The 15,222-nt window shown below is 40.4% G+C and overlaps 1 protein-coding gene and 1 non-coding gene across 2 annotated transcripts; both read left to right on the top strand.

Moving 5' to 3' along the window:
• The first annotated feature begins 7,663 nt into the window (after positions 1 to 7,663).
• LOC129485825 (small ribosomal subunit protein uS2-like) lies at positions 7,664 to 8,632 on the top strand. Its single transcript, XM_055284835.2, has one exon. The coding sequence runs from the start codon at positions 7,715 to 7,717 to the stop codon at positions 8,615 to 8,617; it is 903 nt and encodes a 300-aa protein (XP_055140810.1). The 5' UTR covers positions 7,664 to 7,714; the 3' UTR covers positions 8,618 to 8,632.
• An 819-nt stretch (positions 8,633 to 9,451) lies between these two features.
• LOC129487060 (U7 small nuclear RNA) lies at positions 9,452 to 9,510 on the top strand. The gene has a single exon (XR_008659188.1). It is a non-coding gene; the product is annotated as a U7 small nuclear RNA (small nuclear RNA).
• Positions 9,511 to 15,222: the final 5,712 nt, after the last annotated feature.

Genomic DNA, 15,222 nt, shown 5'->3' on the forward strand with positions numbered 1-15,222 from the left:
TGTGGGTGTGGGTAACACATACATAATTACAATACAATTAAATAATGTAATAGACCAACATAATATTTTTGAGTTGCATGCAGTTAAGGGATAGTTGAAAGGAGAGGAAATGACAGGAAATTAGGGTAAATGTTTGGGAAGGAGCCTGGTTGTGGGGAGGAATTTTCTGGGATAGGAAGAGATTTGAATATTTTTACAGGTTGAGAGAAAAGAACCAGTGGAGAGGCAGAGACAGGGCATCATTAATTAATGCGTTAAGGTGTTGGTAGACAAAGGTTTCCAGGATTGACCTGGAAAAGAAAGTCACTAGCATGGTGACCACTTTATGGATAAAATAAAGGAATAATAGACAAAGCCTGCAATATTATTATGTTTATTAAAAGCAAAAGATATTTGATATGGTGGAAATTTTGCCATTAGCTGCTTTTTCTCATTTTCTTGAATGGTAGGGTGATAGCATTTTGTCCTGAAACTACTCCCTAAATTACAAGTCCCCTTGCTTCATCCCTTTATTGCATGGATTTCTTTGGGCCCGCCAAAACTACAGCATCTTTTGTCCCATGGCCCCTTGTTTGTTTGTTTGTTTGTTTGTTTTCTAACTTGTAAGGGAAGAATAGCATATACATTAAAAAATGCAAGCATCAAACTTGTACAGTTTGATGAATTTTCATAAATTGAGCACATCTGTATGTAAATTCTACATTTACATACAGAAACAGAACATTACTAGCATCCTGGAAGCCCATCATTCCCAGGAACCCTTTCCCCATCCAAAGGTAACTACTGTGCTGACTTCTAACAAAGTGTGCGCTTTTAAAAGAGAAAATGAGCTTTCCAGTAGATAAACTCACAAGCAAGAAGGTATTTCTTTAAAAGCTATCCAAATAAGGAAGGCATTTTCAACTTGTTCTTAGCTGTTTACCCAAAATATTTCTGTCACTCCTATATTGTTTGCCCAGTTGGAGTAAAAGCAGAGTAAAGAGTAGGCCAATCAGGAGGCTTCTGTCTGGATGACTCCCCTTAGAAACAAACATTTTGAAATGGGAAGTAGAATTAAAACCAAATGTAAACCAACTTATATAATAAGTAACATGTTTCCGGCTATCTTATGCATCTGATGCATTGATATCTTTTTATATTTATTTATTTATTTATTTATTTATTTATTTATTTTGAGACAGAGTTCTGCTCTGTCGCCCAGGCTGGAGTGTAGTGGCACGATCTCGGCTCACTACAATCTCCGCCTCCCAGTTTCAAGCGATTCTCCCTGCTTCAGCCTCACGAGTAGCTGGGATTACAGGTGCCCGCCACCATGTCTGGCTAATTTTTGTACTTTTTATAGAGACAGGGTTTCGCCATGTTGGCCAAGCTGGTCTTGAACTCCTGATCTCAGGTGATCTGCTTGCCTCAGCCTCCCAAAGTGCTGGGATTACAGGTGTGAGCCACCGTGCCCAGCCTGATGTATTGATATCTTTTTAAAAACCAGAATCTATTTTTCATATTACTTACAAAATAAAATTTTGGAAAATATAGAAAAGTCAAAACAACTCAGTTCATCACCCAGCAACATCATTGTTAATATTACTGTTTATTTCGTTTTTGTATTTCTTATTGATTAGATTATTTATTGAATGCATATGCATGGTCCCTGTGGCATCATTTGTAAGAGTGAAAAAATGGGCCGGGCGCGGTGGCTCACGCTTGTAATCCCAGCACTTTGGGAGGCCGAGGCGGGCAGATCACGAGGTCAGGAGATCGAGACCACGGTGAAACCCCATCTCTAATAAAAATACAAAAAAATTAGCCGGGCGTGGTGGCGGGCGCATGTTGTCCCAGCTACTCGGAGAGGCTGAGGCAGGAGAATGGCGTGAACCCGGGAGGCGGAGCTTGCAGTGAGCCGAGATCGCGCCACTGCACTCCAGCCTGGGCGACAGAGCGAGACTCCGTCTCAAAAAAAAAAAAAAAAAAAAAAGTGAAAAAATGGAAACGTTTTAACATCCATAAATAGAGAATGGTTGGATTATGGTACAAACATAGCATCATGACATGTTAAAAAGGATCAAGTGGAACTATGTGAACTGACATGGGAAGATATCCATCATCAATTTGTAAGTAAAAAAGATTCAGAGCAATATTTATAAAATGATCTCATCTATGTTTAAAACACATAGATGAGGCCAGGCATGGTGGCTCACACCCGTAATCCCAGCACTTTGGGAGGCCGAGGTGGGCAGATCACCTGAGGTCGTCGGGAGTTCGCCACCAGCCAGACCAACATGGAAAAATCCTGTCTCTACTAAAAATACAAAATTAGCCGGGCATGGTGGTGCATGCCTGTAATCCCAGCTACTCGGGAGGCTGAGGCAAGAGAATCACTTGAACCTGGGAGGCAGAGGTTGAGGTGAGCTGATAACAAGCCACTGCACTCCAGCCTGGGCAACAAGAGTGAAACTCCATCTCAAAAAAAAAAAAAAAAAAAGATGAAAAAAGATTTGGATGTTTACTTTTTATCCAGAAACACCTCTTTTGGTCTTACATAGATATGGCTTAAGTTTGTTTTAGGAGTAATTAAGAAACACTTTGCGGCCGGGCTCGGTGGTTCACACCTGTATCTTATTTGGGGAGGCCGAAGCAGGCGGATCACAAGGTCAGGAGATTGAGACCATCCTGGCTAACACGGTGAAACCCCCTCTCTTCTAAGAACACAAAAAAATAGCCAGGCATGGTGGTGGGCGCCTGTAGTGCCAGCTACTAGGGAGGCTGGGGCAGGAGAATGCTGTGAACCCGGGAGGCGGAGCTTGCAGTGAGCAGAGATCGCGCCACTGCACTCCAGCCTGGGCGACAGAGCAAGACTCCGTCTCAGAAAAAAAAAAAAAAAAAAGAATACTTTGTATTCAAGAGCCAATGCATTTTGAGAACAATGGCAAATAACCATTCAATACATATTTATTGGTAAATAATTGTTTGGAAACCAATAGCCAATTGTCTCTTGGAAATCTGTCAGGTATTTAGAGTTATCATGTTTATATTTCCTATTACATACTAATTTATTATTTTTAATGAGTGATTCTCTTTTGTGAGACATTAAAGCGTCGCTAAATCAGGCATGACTTACTGAGATACATCAGAATTTGAACTCAATATGCAACCAGAATATTCCAAGTGCAAGGTCGTTTATTTCCAATTGCCTTGAAGTTGGTGCCTACGTTAGAAATATGGCTGTGGAAGTACCCCGTTCCTACAATATAAATGATTTCCCCCCTTTTTTATTATCAGAATTTGAAAGAGCCAGCATAAAGGAGTCCTCCTCTATGAAGGCATCTATGTTTCACTCAGACAGAATGAGATGCAGTGTTCTTTTCATATATATGTCAATATGTATCTACATTATTGCATTTATCAAGTATAATTTTTTTATTTTTTTAATTTTTTGAGACTGATTCTTGTTCTGTCGCCCAGGCTGGAGTTAAGTGGCAAAATCTCGGCTCACTGCAACCTCTGCCTCCTGTATTCAAGCGGTTCTCCTGTCTCAGCTCCCAAGTAGCTGGGATTACAGGGGTGCGCCACCACGCCCGGCTAATTTTTTAAATTTTTAGTAGAGATGGGGTTTCACCACATTGGCCAGGCTGGTCTCCAACTCCACACCTCAAGTGATCCACCTGCCTCGGCATCCCAAAGTACTGGGATTACAGGCGTGAGCCACTGCACCCGGCCTATCATGTATAACTGTAACTATTTACTGAAGGGTGTCTCCCAATAGATTATACACTTCTTGTGGGTTAGGCTAATGCCTTTTCTCTTTGGACCCTAGTGCCTAGCAGAGTATTCAACACATATGAGTACTATCCCCGAGATACTGCAAGGTTTATATAATGGTATGTAGATACCAATGGTAGTATCTAAATACCTAGGTAAACAAATACTTTCAAAAGCAAGTCTTTTTCAATGAATATTTTACATCTGACTGATTTATTTAGCGACCGTAGGTTTTATTTTTCAAAAATGGCCACCATAATATATTTCATTCCACACGCTACTTGTACAATGAGAAGATGACACTCCTCCCATCAAGTAGTGTGGCATATATCCTCTCTGCTTGAACTTGGGCAGGTCTCTGTGACTGCCTCGACCAACAGTGTATATAGTTGGAAGTGATGCCATATGACTTCCAAAGATAGGTCATAAAAATGCTGTAGATTCTGCCTTATCCTCTTGGGACACATTCTTGGGATCCAAACACTACGTAAGGAAGGCAAGATCCCATATGGAAAGGCCACATGCAGGTGTTCCAGCCAGCAGCCTCAGCTGAGGCCCCAGCCATTCGCCAGCATCAACTACTAGATATGTAAGGGACTCGGATGGTTGCAGCCCCTAGCAGGTGAGTCACCAGCTGACACTGCATGGAAAGAAATAGGCTGTCCCTGCAGAGCCCTGCCCAAATTGCAGATGCATGTGCAAAATAAATGATGGTTGTTTAAGCCACCAGGTTTAGGTAGCTTGTTATGCAGCAAGAGATAACCAGAACAGGTCACCGTGAGTTCACATGCCAGTGGAAATGGAGGGAAGGGTTAGGGGCCCAGAGCCATCCATTCTATTTCCTGTTTCTTAATCGCGGTGCAGTGCGAAGCAACATGGTCAGATGGAAGCAGGATTAGCACAAGAAGGATGACCCCAAATGGACCCTGAAAAATTAATTAGAACCTGCTAATTTCAAGCAGAAACACTGAAAATGTATTTGTGATGCAGAGTTTATTTTTTGAGGAGGCAGAAAAAATATTTTAAGGGATTACAGAATGATTGTGGCAAACACTCTTCTTCTCTCTCTCTATATATATATGTATATATACATGTATAATGTATATATGTATATATACATGTATAATGTTGTATATATGTATAATTGTAACTATTTACTGAATATATATACTGAATATATATGTATAATTGTAACTACTGAATATATATTATTTTATATATAGAGAGAGAGACTTAGTCTCGCTCTGTCACCCAGGCTGGCGTGCGGTGGCACGATCTCAGCTCACCGCAACCACTGCCTCTTGCGTTCATGCGATTCTCATGCCTCAGCCTCCCGAGTAGCTGGGATTACAGGCATGTGCCACCATGCCTGGCTAATTTTTGTATTTTTAGTAGAGACGGGGTTTCACTATGTTGGTCCAGCTGGTCTCGAGCTCCTGACCTAAAGCCATCTGCCCCCTTCGGCCTCCCAAAGTGCTGGGATTACAGGCATGAGCCACTGCACCTGGCCCTAGTATCTTATTGATGTGTTCAGAATCACGTACGGTGATTGCATGGACGTGCTACTTAACAAAAGAGTTATGGATGGGTAGTGTAATTATCTAATGCTGGTGATTTGTGAATTTGTGATGAAGGACGCATTACCTGCTACAGAATGACTTCAAGATTTGCTCAAAGATTTGCCCAAATATTCAGTGTGAACAGAATGTGGTTGCCACCCTTATCAATGCTTCTGACACAGTAAGTCATACTGTGATGAAAAAATTACACAGGAGCAAAATGCACACTGCAAGTGTAGATGAGTTAACTGGCTGGTTCATGGACACAGGCTGCTTTCTTTCTTGGAAAATTACTTGTGACAGTTAAATTAACCTTAAGGGACTTGGAGATTGGCAAAGATTTGCATATTTTTTTCCCATTCTTTATGAACTATCAAGTTCTTTTGCGAATACAACAGTGCACTTTTATATTAACAATGAAATACATTATTTGGGAGGAAACAATGAAAAATGAGATTGAAGAAACCAACTTTATCAACCCTTTCAATCTATTAAAACACTGCAGCATATAACCTTGAATAACATTGTCTTGGTTCTTTAATGAAGACTAAATGTAAAGTATTTTTTATTAAGAACAAAACGCTATTAGAGGTGAATTTCCCCCTTATTCCCTTTTAAGCCAAACTACCTATTTTTTCTTTAAAAGTGACATCCATCAGCCGGGTGCGGTGGCTCACGCCTTTAATCCCAGCACTCTGGGAGGCGGAGGTGGGTGGATTACTTGGGATCAGGAGTTTGAGACTAGCCTGGCCAACATGGTGAAACCCTGTCTCTACTAACAATACAAAAAAATTATCTGGGTGTGGTGGAGCATGCCTGTAATCTCAGCTTCTCAGGAGCCTGAGGCAGAAGAATTGCTTGAACCTGGGAGACAGAGGTTGCAGTGAGCAGAGACTGCACCACTGCACTCCAGCCTGGGCTACAAGACAAAACTCCGTCTCAAAAAAAAAATAATAATAATGATAAAAAAATAAAAATGACATCTGTCAAGTTCACAATGGTCTTTGACTTAGACTAACAAGACTGCATTCCTTTAGACAGCGAAATGAACAAATGCTAGCATTTCTACCTGCTGACAGTGGGATACCCTCTTATATGAAGTTGGAATAAATAGACATCAAGATATGCTTTGTCCTATTGCTTGAGTCCTGGAGGGCTAAGGTTAATTAAAGATAATTACTAAACCCCAAATATTGATAAAGTATATGCAGAAAGATATTCATCACAGTATTGTGATTTTAAAATGTCAAAAAAATTAAATATTTCAAAAATATTGGATTATGCATAGCTTATAAATTATGATTATGAAGAAGATTTGGCAACAGGGGAGATCTTTAAGTTGATAGAAAAAGGAAAGAAATGTGTTAAAACCCCAACAAAGATTGCTTTAGGGTAGCAGAAATAAGGGTGATTTTATTTTCTTTTCTCATTTTTCTCTATGTTCCGTGAAGGTGATTATATTATTATTATTCAAAATTATTTAAAACAATTGCTAAGTACTTAATGATTCTTGAATCCAGCAGGAGAGAACAAAGATCATTTTGGCTATAGGCTGAAAGGAAATGACACATAAATATGGAGAAAGTCTTAATGGGGTGGGTCTTCATCATATCTATGCAGATAGAAGAAGTGGCTTCCAGGTGGACACAGCCACCTCACAAATAGGCTCTATTCCCACTCCTATTTTTCCTAAAAAGAGCCTTTGCCTGAATTCGCCATCTAACTTCTTCAAAATCCTCAACTATTCACCCAATCTGGAGTTAATAAAAAACATTTGTGTATAAATAGGATCAAATAATATTTTACTTTTTTATTTATAAGATAGCAAATGCACATCAGGAATTGCAAAGCTGTTTTTGAGAAAACGAGGATCCAGTTTACCTGAAGAGTCGTGAAGAATATATGAAGATGGGGTGCCATCAGAGGTGAGGTAACCCTGGTTTTGAGGGCAAAACCTTAAAACTAGCGAAGGAAAGTCGTAAGAAGGGGAAGCAGAATTTGCAAAATAGAAGTAATTGAGCCACAAACTTTACAAAAAAGCGTGATATAGAACAAAAGTAGATTATGAATAAAAAATAGATTAACCTGGAGGGGGTGCGGCTAGCAGGAAGGCGTTGAATAAGTTATCTTGACTTTCTAAAACATTTTGGGTTTTCAGAGTGGTCTGGAGTTGCATACCTGCAGCCCTTTTGGCTTGCTCTTCTGCGATAAGCATGTTATTAAGCTGTAATTTACATCTGTACTTGAAACACAAATTCAGATTTTTAGAGAGTATCCAAAAGTTCTTGCTTTTCTCACCTTGCTTTAACAAGTTTAATTGCCTTTCCGCGCTACCTACACGAGGGGTCCATACGGCGTTGTTCTGGATTCCCGTCATAACTTAAAGGGAAACTTTCACAATGTCCGGAGCCCTTGATGTACTGCAAATGAAGGAGGAGGATGTCCTTAAGTTCCTTGCAGCAGGAACGCACTTAGGTGGCACCAATCTTGACTTCCAGATGGAACAGTACATCTATAAAAGGAAAAGTGATGGCACCTACATCATAAATCTGAAGAGGACCTGGGAGAAGCTTCTGCTGGCAGCTCGTGCCATTGTTGCCATTGAAAACCCTGCTGATGTCAGTGTTATATCCTCCAGGAATACTGGCCAGAGGGCTGTGCTGAAGTTTGCTGCTGCCACTGGAGCTACTCCAATTGCTGGCCGCTTCACTCCTGGAACCTTCACTAACCAGATCCAGGCAGCCTTCCAGGAGCCATGGCTTCCTGTGGTTACTGACCCCAGGGCTGACCACCAGCCTCTCACGGAGGCATCTCATTTTAACCTACCTACCATTGGTACCTACACCATTGCTCTGTGTAACACAGATTCTCCTCTGCGCTATGTGGACATTGCCATCCCATGCAACAACAAGGGAGCTCACTCAGTGGGTTTGATGTGGTGGATGCTGGCTTGGGAAGTTCTGTGCATGCGTGGCACCATCTCCCGTGAACAACCGTGGGAGGTCATGCCTGATTTCTGCTTCTACGGAGATCCTGAAGAGATTGAAAAAGAAGAGCAGGCTGCCGCTGAAAAGGCTGTGACCAAGGAGGAATTTCAGGGTGAATGGACTGCTCCAGCTCCTGAGTTCGCTGCTACTCAGCTTGAGGTTGCAGACCAGTCTAAAGGTGTGCAGGTGCCCTCTGTGCCTATTCAGCAGTTCCCTACTGAAGACCGGAGCGCTCAGCCTGCCACGGAAGACTGGTCTGCAGCTCCCACTGCTCAGGCCACTGAATGGGTAGGAGCAACCACTAAATGGTCTTAAGCTGTTCTTGCACAGGCTCTTAAGCAACATGGAAAAATGGTTGATGGAAAATAAACATCAGTTTCTAAACAAAACAAAACAAAACAAAAAGAAGTTTAATCGTAGGTGACTCTGGCTTTCTTCTATACACACTTTCATTTAAAAGATTATTCTAGTTACAAGTAACTACTGATAAGTTGACGCCAAATTTATTTTAAATGGTGTCTTATAATGTTCATTTTGCCTTCTACCCAGCGTATATCCAAATAATTCCATCAAAAGTTTATATTCATTTCCCAAATATGAAAACTAATATCCTGAAATTCTGTCTGGCATCTTTTGGGCTTATATCAGTATCATTATTTGCATATATTTGGAATAAAGACAAGGGGCAAATAACATAATCTGTGCCTTGATTGAAGCCAATGTTTTTCCCAAAAGTATCATTAAAAAGTATCATTTTATTAACAAATCCACCTTGGCCAGTCTTGGTGGCTCATGCCTGTAATCCCAGAACTCTGGGAGGCCGAGGTGTGTGGATCACGAGGGCAGGAGATGGAGACCATCCTGGCTAACACGGTGAAACCCCATCTCTACTAAAAATACAAAAAAATTAGCTGGGCATGGTGGCGGGTGCCTGTAGTCCCAGCTACTCCGGAGGCTGAGGCAGGAGAATGGTGTGAACCCGGGAGGCGGAGCTTGCAGTGAGCTGAGATCGTGCCACTGCACTCCAGCCTGGGCAACAGAGCGAGACTCTGTCTCAAAAAAAAAAAAAAAAAAGAAAATCCATATATGTGACTGTAATAGTTCTTTGTTAATATAGCCATAAGAAATTATTTACATTAAAACAATCAGAAGTGTTACAGCTCTTTTAGAATTTGTCTAGTAGGTTTTCCAGTGACCAGAAAATCCTCTGCAAAAAAAAAAAAAAAAAATCAATTGGGTATAATAAATCAGTTATCCATTTCTCATCCCCACAATCATTCCTGTCTGACAAAAAAGTTTAGGAGAGTTGTTTGCAGAACACATCTTACTTGTTAATGCATTTTTAAAAATTCTGCTTCTCCTTCCTTATGTAATAATTCTGATCAAAATTTTTTCATATCTTCTGCTGCAACAATGACCCCACCCCCATACAAAACAACAGACACACACATCAGGGGCTTCCAGATTTTTCCAACTATGGTTCCCATGATGAGAATTCTGTAGTGTAGGGTTTGCATCAATTATTTCCCTAATTACATCTAGTGAGGACATGTTTGTCATTCACCTGTTATATGTGATCCAGATATGAACCCACGGTGCTTTTGGGTATGAGTCATATACCATAAGTCAGGTGCTTGATTCACACCTACTTTCCTTTTGACAGTAATCCTTGTTAATGCGCTAATTTTATGATGTAATTTTAGTTGAATTAATCTTGAACAACTGCAAATTATGTAATTAATTACATTCAGCTTCAATGACAATTACTTTTTAATCTCAGCCTCTCAGCCTGACACCCCAGCAGAAACCCTGTATATACAATGGCAGTGACGGGTGGGTGGGAAGACCTCTCCAGCTTACTGATGTGTATGGACTCAGTAATTATATAAATTGCGTTTATTTTTGCAAAAAAAAAAAAAATCTCAGAGATTAGTAAAGTATGTGCCATTTTCTTGGACTTAAGAGCTTAGAGAAGTTCAGGGGGCCATGCGTGGTGGTTCACACCTGTAATCTCAGCATTTTGGGAGGCCGAGTTGGGCAGATCACCTGAGGTCAGAAGTGCGAGACTAGCCTGACTAACATGGTGAAACCCCATCTCTATGAAAAATACAAGATTAGCTGGGCGTGGTGGCAGACACCTGTAATCCCAGCTACTCGGGAGGCTGAGGCAGGAGAATCGCTTGAACTCGTGAGGCGAAGGTTGCAGTGAACTGAGATAGCACCATCACACTCCAGCCTGGGCAACAAGAGCGAAATTCCACCTCAAAAAAAAAAAAAGAAAAAAAAAAGAGAGAGAAGTTAAGGGACAGAGAGTGAAAGAAACTACCTTCAGCAGCTCCTGATTATTTTTCCCTTAACACTCATTTTGAAGGGGTGTAATTGGCATAATTTAAAAAAATTCTTGTGGTCACATAAATTTGGTTAATGCTGGATTTAAAATTAAATAGGTTTCTTTATTATAGAGTTGCTTGTTCTTTAATATGTTAATATATGTTGTGACTTTCCAAGAAGTGGGATATAAAATGTTTCCCAAACTGTTTGAAAAGAGAACACCCTTTCTTTCTAAACAAATAACAACTTTATTGAGGTATAATTTATGTGCCATGAAATTCACTTGTCTTAAAGGAACAATTAAATGATTTTTAGTGTATTTACACTTATGCAACCATCACCAAAATCCAAGTTTAAAACATTTTCACCACCCTCAAAAAAAATTTGTTTCTATTTGCCATCACTCGCTATTCTTCACTCCAGCCCCAGGCAACCACTAATCTACTTTCTGTCTTTATAGATTTCTCTTTTCTAGAAATTTTACATAAATGGACTTCTACAATAGGTCTTGCTCTGTCACCTAGGCTGGAGTGCAGTGGTGCAATCATAGCCCACTTCAAGCTGAAACTTCTGGGCTCAAGTGATCCTCCTGCCTTGGCCTTCCGAAGTGCTGGGATTACAGGTGTGAGCCACCCTGCCCTGCCACTTAGCATAATGATTTTGTTTTGTTTTGTTTTTTGAGATGGAGTTTCGTTCTTGTTGCCCAGGCTGGAGTGCAATGGCGCAATCTCGGCTCGCCGCAACCTCTGCCTCCCAGGTTCAAGCGATTCTCCTGCCTCAGCTGGGATTACAGACATGTGCCACCACACCCGGCTAATTTTGTATTTTTAGTACAGATGGGGTTTCTCCATGTCAGTCAGGCTGGTCTCGACCTCCCGACCTCAGGTGATCCAGCTGCCTCAGCCTCCCAAAGTGCTGGGATTACAGGCGTGAGCCACCGCACCCAGCTTAGCATGTTTTTGAGGGTCATCCATTTTGTAGCATGTATCAATACTTCATTGCTTTTTATTGCCAAATAGTATTGCATATAAGTATACCACATTTAGCTTATCCATTCATCAGTTTATGGACATTTGGGTTGTTTTCACTTTGTGGTACTGTGAATAACATTTGAGTACAAGCTTTAGTGTGGACACGCATTTTTATATTTCTCTTAGGTATATACTTTGGAATGGAATTGTAAATCATATGGTGAACTTATGTTAAACTTTTAAAGAAATTTCCACGTTTTCCAAAGTAGTTGCATCATTTGCATTTCTACTGACAGTGTGTGAGAGTCCCAGTTTCTCCACATCCTTACCGCCATTTGTCATTGTCTGTTGATTCTAACCATCCTAGCGGGTATGTAGTAGTATCTCACTGTGGTTTCTATTTGCATTCCTTGATGACCAATAATGAGTATCTTTTCATTTGTTTATTGACCATTCATATAGCTTCTTTACCCAAATGTTTATTCAAATTTTTGCCCATTTTAAAATTGGGTAATTCCCTTATTATTAAGTTGCAAGAGTTCCTTCTATATTCTAGATACAAGGCCTTAATCAGATATGATTTGCATGTTTTTTCTCTGTCTGTTGTTTTTCTCTTCACTATTATTAATGGTGTCTTCTGAGGCACAGAAGTTTTTAGTTTTGACAAAGTCCAATTTATCAATTTTTTTTAGTGCTTGTGCTTTGTTGTATCTACAAAGGTCACAAAGATTTATGCCTATGTTTTCTTTTAAGAGTTTTACAATTTTAGCTCTTACATTTAGATCTATGATTCATTTGGAGTTAAATTTTGAATATGATGTGGGAGGCAAAGGTTTAAATATATCTTTTTGCATGTGGCTATTGAATTGTCCTAGCACCATTTGTTGAAAAGACTATCCTTTCTCTATTGAATTACCATGGCACCTTTGTTGAAAATCAATTAAGCATAAATTTAAGAGTCTTTAATATGTTAATGTATGTTGTGAGTCTCCAACAGGGAGGATATAAAATGTTTCCCAAAATGTTTTTAACAAGGAATTCTACTCCCTCCCCTAACCTTTTTTTTTTTTTAAAAAACAACAACAACAACAACAACAAAAAAAAAACACCAACTTTCATACAGGTTCTCATTGAGGTTCACAGAACAAGCTGTAGGGAAGCCAAATTGTTTCCATGCTTCTCTAAATTATTCAGGGCTCTAACTTTCACTGAAACTTTGTTTAGGCTCTAGGAGGCTACGTGTTGTATCTGAACTGCAAAACCAAAGACAATTTCTTTTAGTGCGTTTATTACAAAGACATCTCACTAGACAAAAATGATGCAACTTTGGAAAGTTTATGGATGCAAATTTGGAAGTATGAACAATTTTGCAACTGTGTCTTTTACGTTTTTAGAGCAATGCATCTTGCTTGATCATCATATATGACTGGAGAGAATATCAGTAATAAGGTGTTACAGTCAAATAAGACTTGTTTGCATACCCTTTCTCACACACACACTCTATACACACACAATTACATACATGTATACACACATATTGGAGATATGATTTTTCTTTCTAAATATACACACATACTGAAGATATAGTTTTTCCTTTTCCTATTTAAAACAAGTAGATCTAGGCCGGGCGCGGTGGCTCACGCTTGTAATCCCAGCACTTTGGGAGGCCGAGGCGGGTGGATCATGAGGTCAGGAGATCGAGATCACGGTGAAACCCCGTCACTACTAAAAATACAAAAAATTAGCCGGGCGTGGTGGGGGGCGCCTGTAGTCCCAGCTACTCGAAGAGGCTAAGGCAGGAGAATGGCGTGACCCCAGGAGGCAGAGCTTACAGTAAGCCGAGATTGCGCCACTGCACTCCAGCCTGGGTGCCTGGGTGACAGAGCGAGACTCCGTCTCAAAAAAAAAAAAAAAAAAAAAAAAAAAAAAAAAAAACAAACAAAAAAACCAAGTAGATCTTGTCTTAATTTTTTTTAGCTTCTGAATTTTAAAGTCAATCATGTTTTTCTTTAACCAAATATAATGCAAAATGTTGGATTAATTGCTTAAATTTGACTTTGTCAAAATGACAATACTATCACTTTTGCATTATATTACTACAACGAACAGAAGTTAGTACAAAAATTAAAAGTGAAAAAGTAAGGTCAGGCATGGTGGCTCATGCCTGTAATTCTAGCACTTTGGGAGTCTGAGGCGGGCGAATCACCTGAGGTCAAGAGTTCAAGACCAGCCTGGCCAATACAGTGAAACCCCCATCTCCACTAAAAATACAAAAATTTGCCGGGCAAGGTGGCGTGTACCTGTAGTCCCACCTACTTGGGAGGCTCAGGCAGAAGAATCACTTGAACTCGGGAGGTAGAAGTTGCAGTGAGCTGAGATGTCACCACTGCACTCCAGCCTTAGCGACAGAGCAAGACTCCATCTTCAAAAAAAAAAAAAAAAAAAATGGAAAAGTAGAATTAATGTCTCTTTATTAGTTTGTATTTATCTGTAGAACAACAACAACAAAAAAACAGGCAAAATCCAATAATAAAAGAAAAAAAATGTACCATTACTTCGATGAGGAGATTGCAGCGTCATAAATCTAGAGAGGGAGATTGCAAGTGCCATCAGTCCTCTGCACTGGCCAACGCAGGCGGCCTACCCCAGTGAACCGCTAAGCTTCTACAAACCCACAGAAAATGACGGTGTAAGACAAGCATAGAAGTGTTCTACTGAGGCCCTCCAAAGTGCATTTATTTACCCTAACTGACACGCTGATTTTCTATGTCCCCACCTGCTAGTGATTTAGTGTTATTTTTAAAAGCATAATATTGGTTTTTCAAAAAATTTCAGATGGCATTATCTCACCTTATATGTAAGAAATGATTACACACAGAAGTTTCCTTTTTGAAAAAAAAAAAAAAAATAGAGGTGGGTCTCCCTATGTTGCCTAGGCTGGCATGGAACTCCTGGGCTCAAACTATCCTCCCACCTCGGCCTCCCAAAGTGCTGGGCTGAGAGTACAGGCATGAGCCACCATGCCAGACAGAAGTTTCCTAACAGGTAATAATACTGTTTGTTTTTTTTTTATTTGGGGCATTCTATTTTGCCAAACACAAATTATAGTAGAAAGTATGTTTTATTGCAAAACTTTAGCCATATTTAGAACAGGTTTCAACGCATAAGGCACCCCCTCTCTTTGTCAGGGCATTCCGGCTAGTTTTGAGGCTTAATAGCTCTAGTCTATTTCACTATACTTTTTTTTTTTTTTTTTTTTTTGAGACGGAGTCTCGCTCTTTCACCCAGGCTGGAGTGCAGTGGCGCGATCTCCGCTCACTGCAGGCTCCGCCCCCCGGGGTTCACGCCATTCTCCTGCCTCAGCCTCCCGCGTAGCTGGGACTACAGGGGCCCGCCACCTCGCCCGGCTAATTTTTTGTATTTTCAGTAGAGACGGGGGTTTAACCGTGTTAGCCAGGATGGTCTCGATCTCCTGACCTCGTGATCCGCCCGCCTCGGCCTCCCAAAGTGCTGGGATTACAGGCGTGAGCCACCGCGCCCGGCCTCTCACTATACTTTTTAGGTAACTTAAATGTTCATTTTAGTTTAAATCTCAAGTCCTTTTCTCAAATGGATTTT

Source organism: Symphalangus syndactylus, chromosome 7 (assembly GCF_028878055.3).
Source record: "Symphalangus syndactylus isolate Jambi chromosome 7, NHGRI_mSymSyn1-v2.1_pri, whole genome shotgun sequence".
Taxonomy (NCBI): Eukaryota; Metazoa; Chordata; class Mammalia; order Primates; family Hylobatidae; genus Symphalangus; species Symphalangus syndactylus.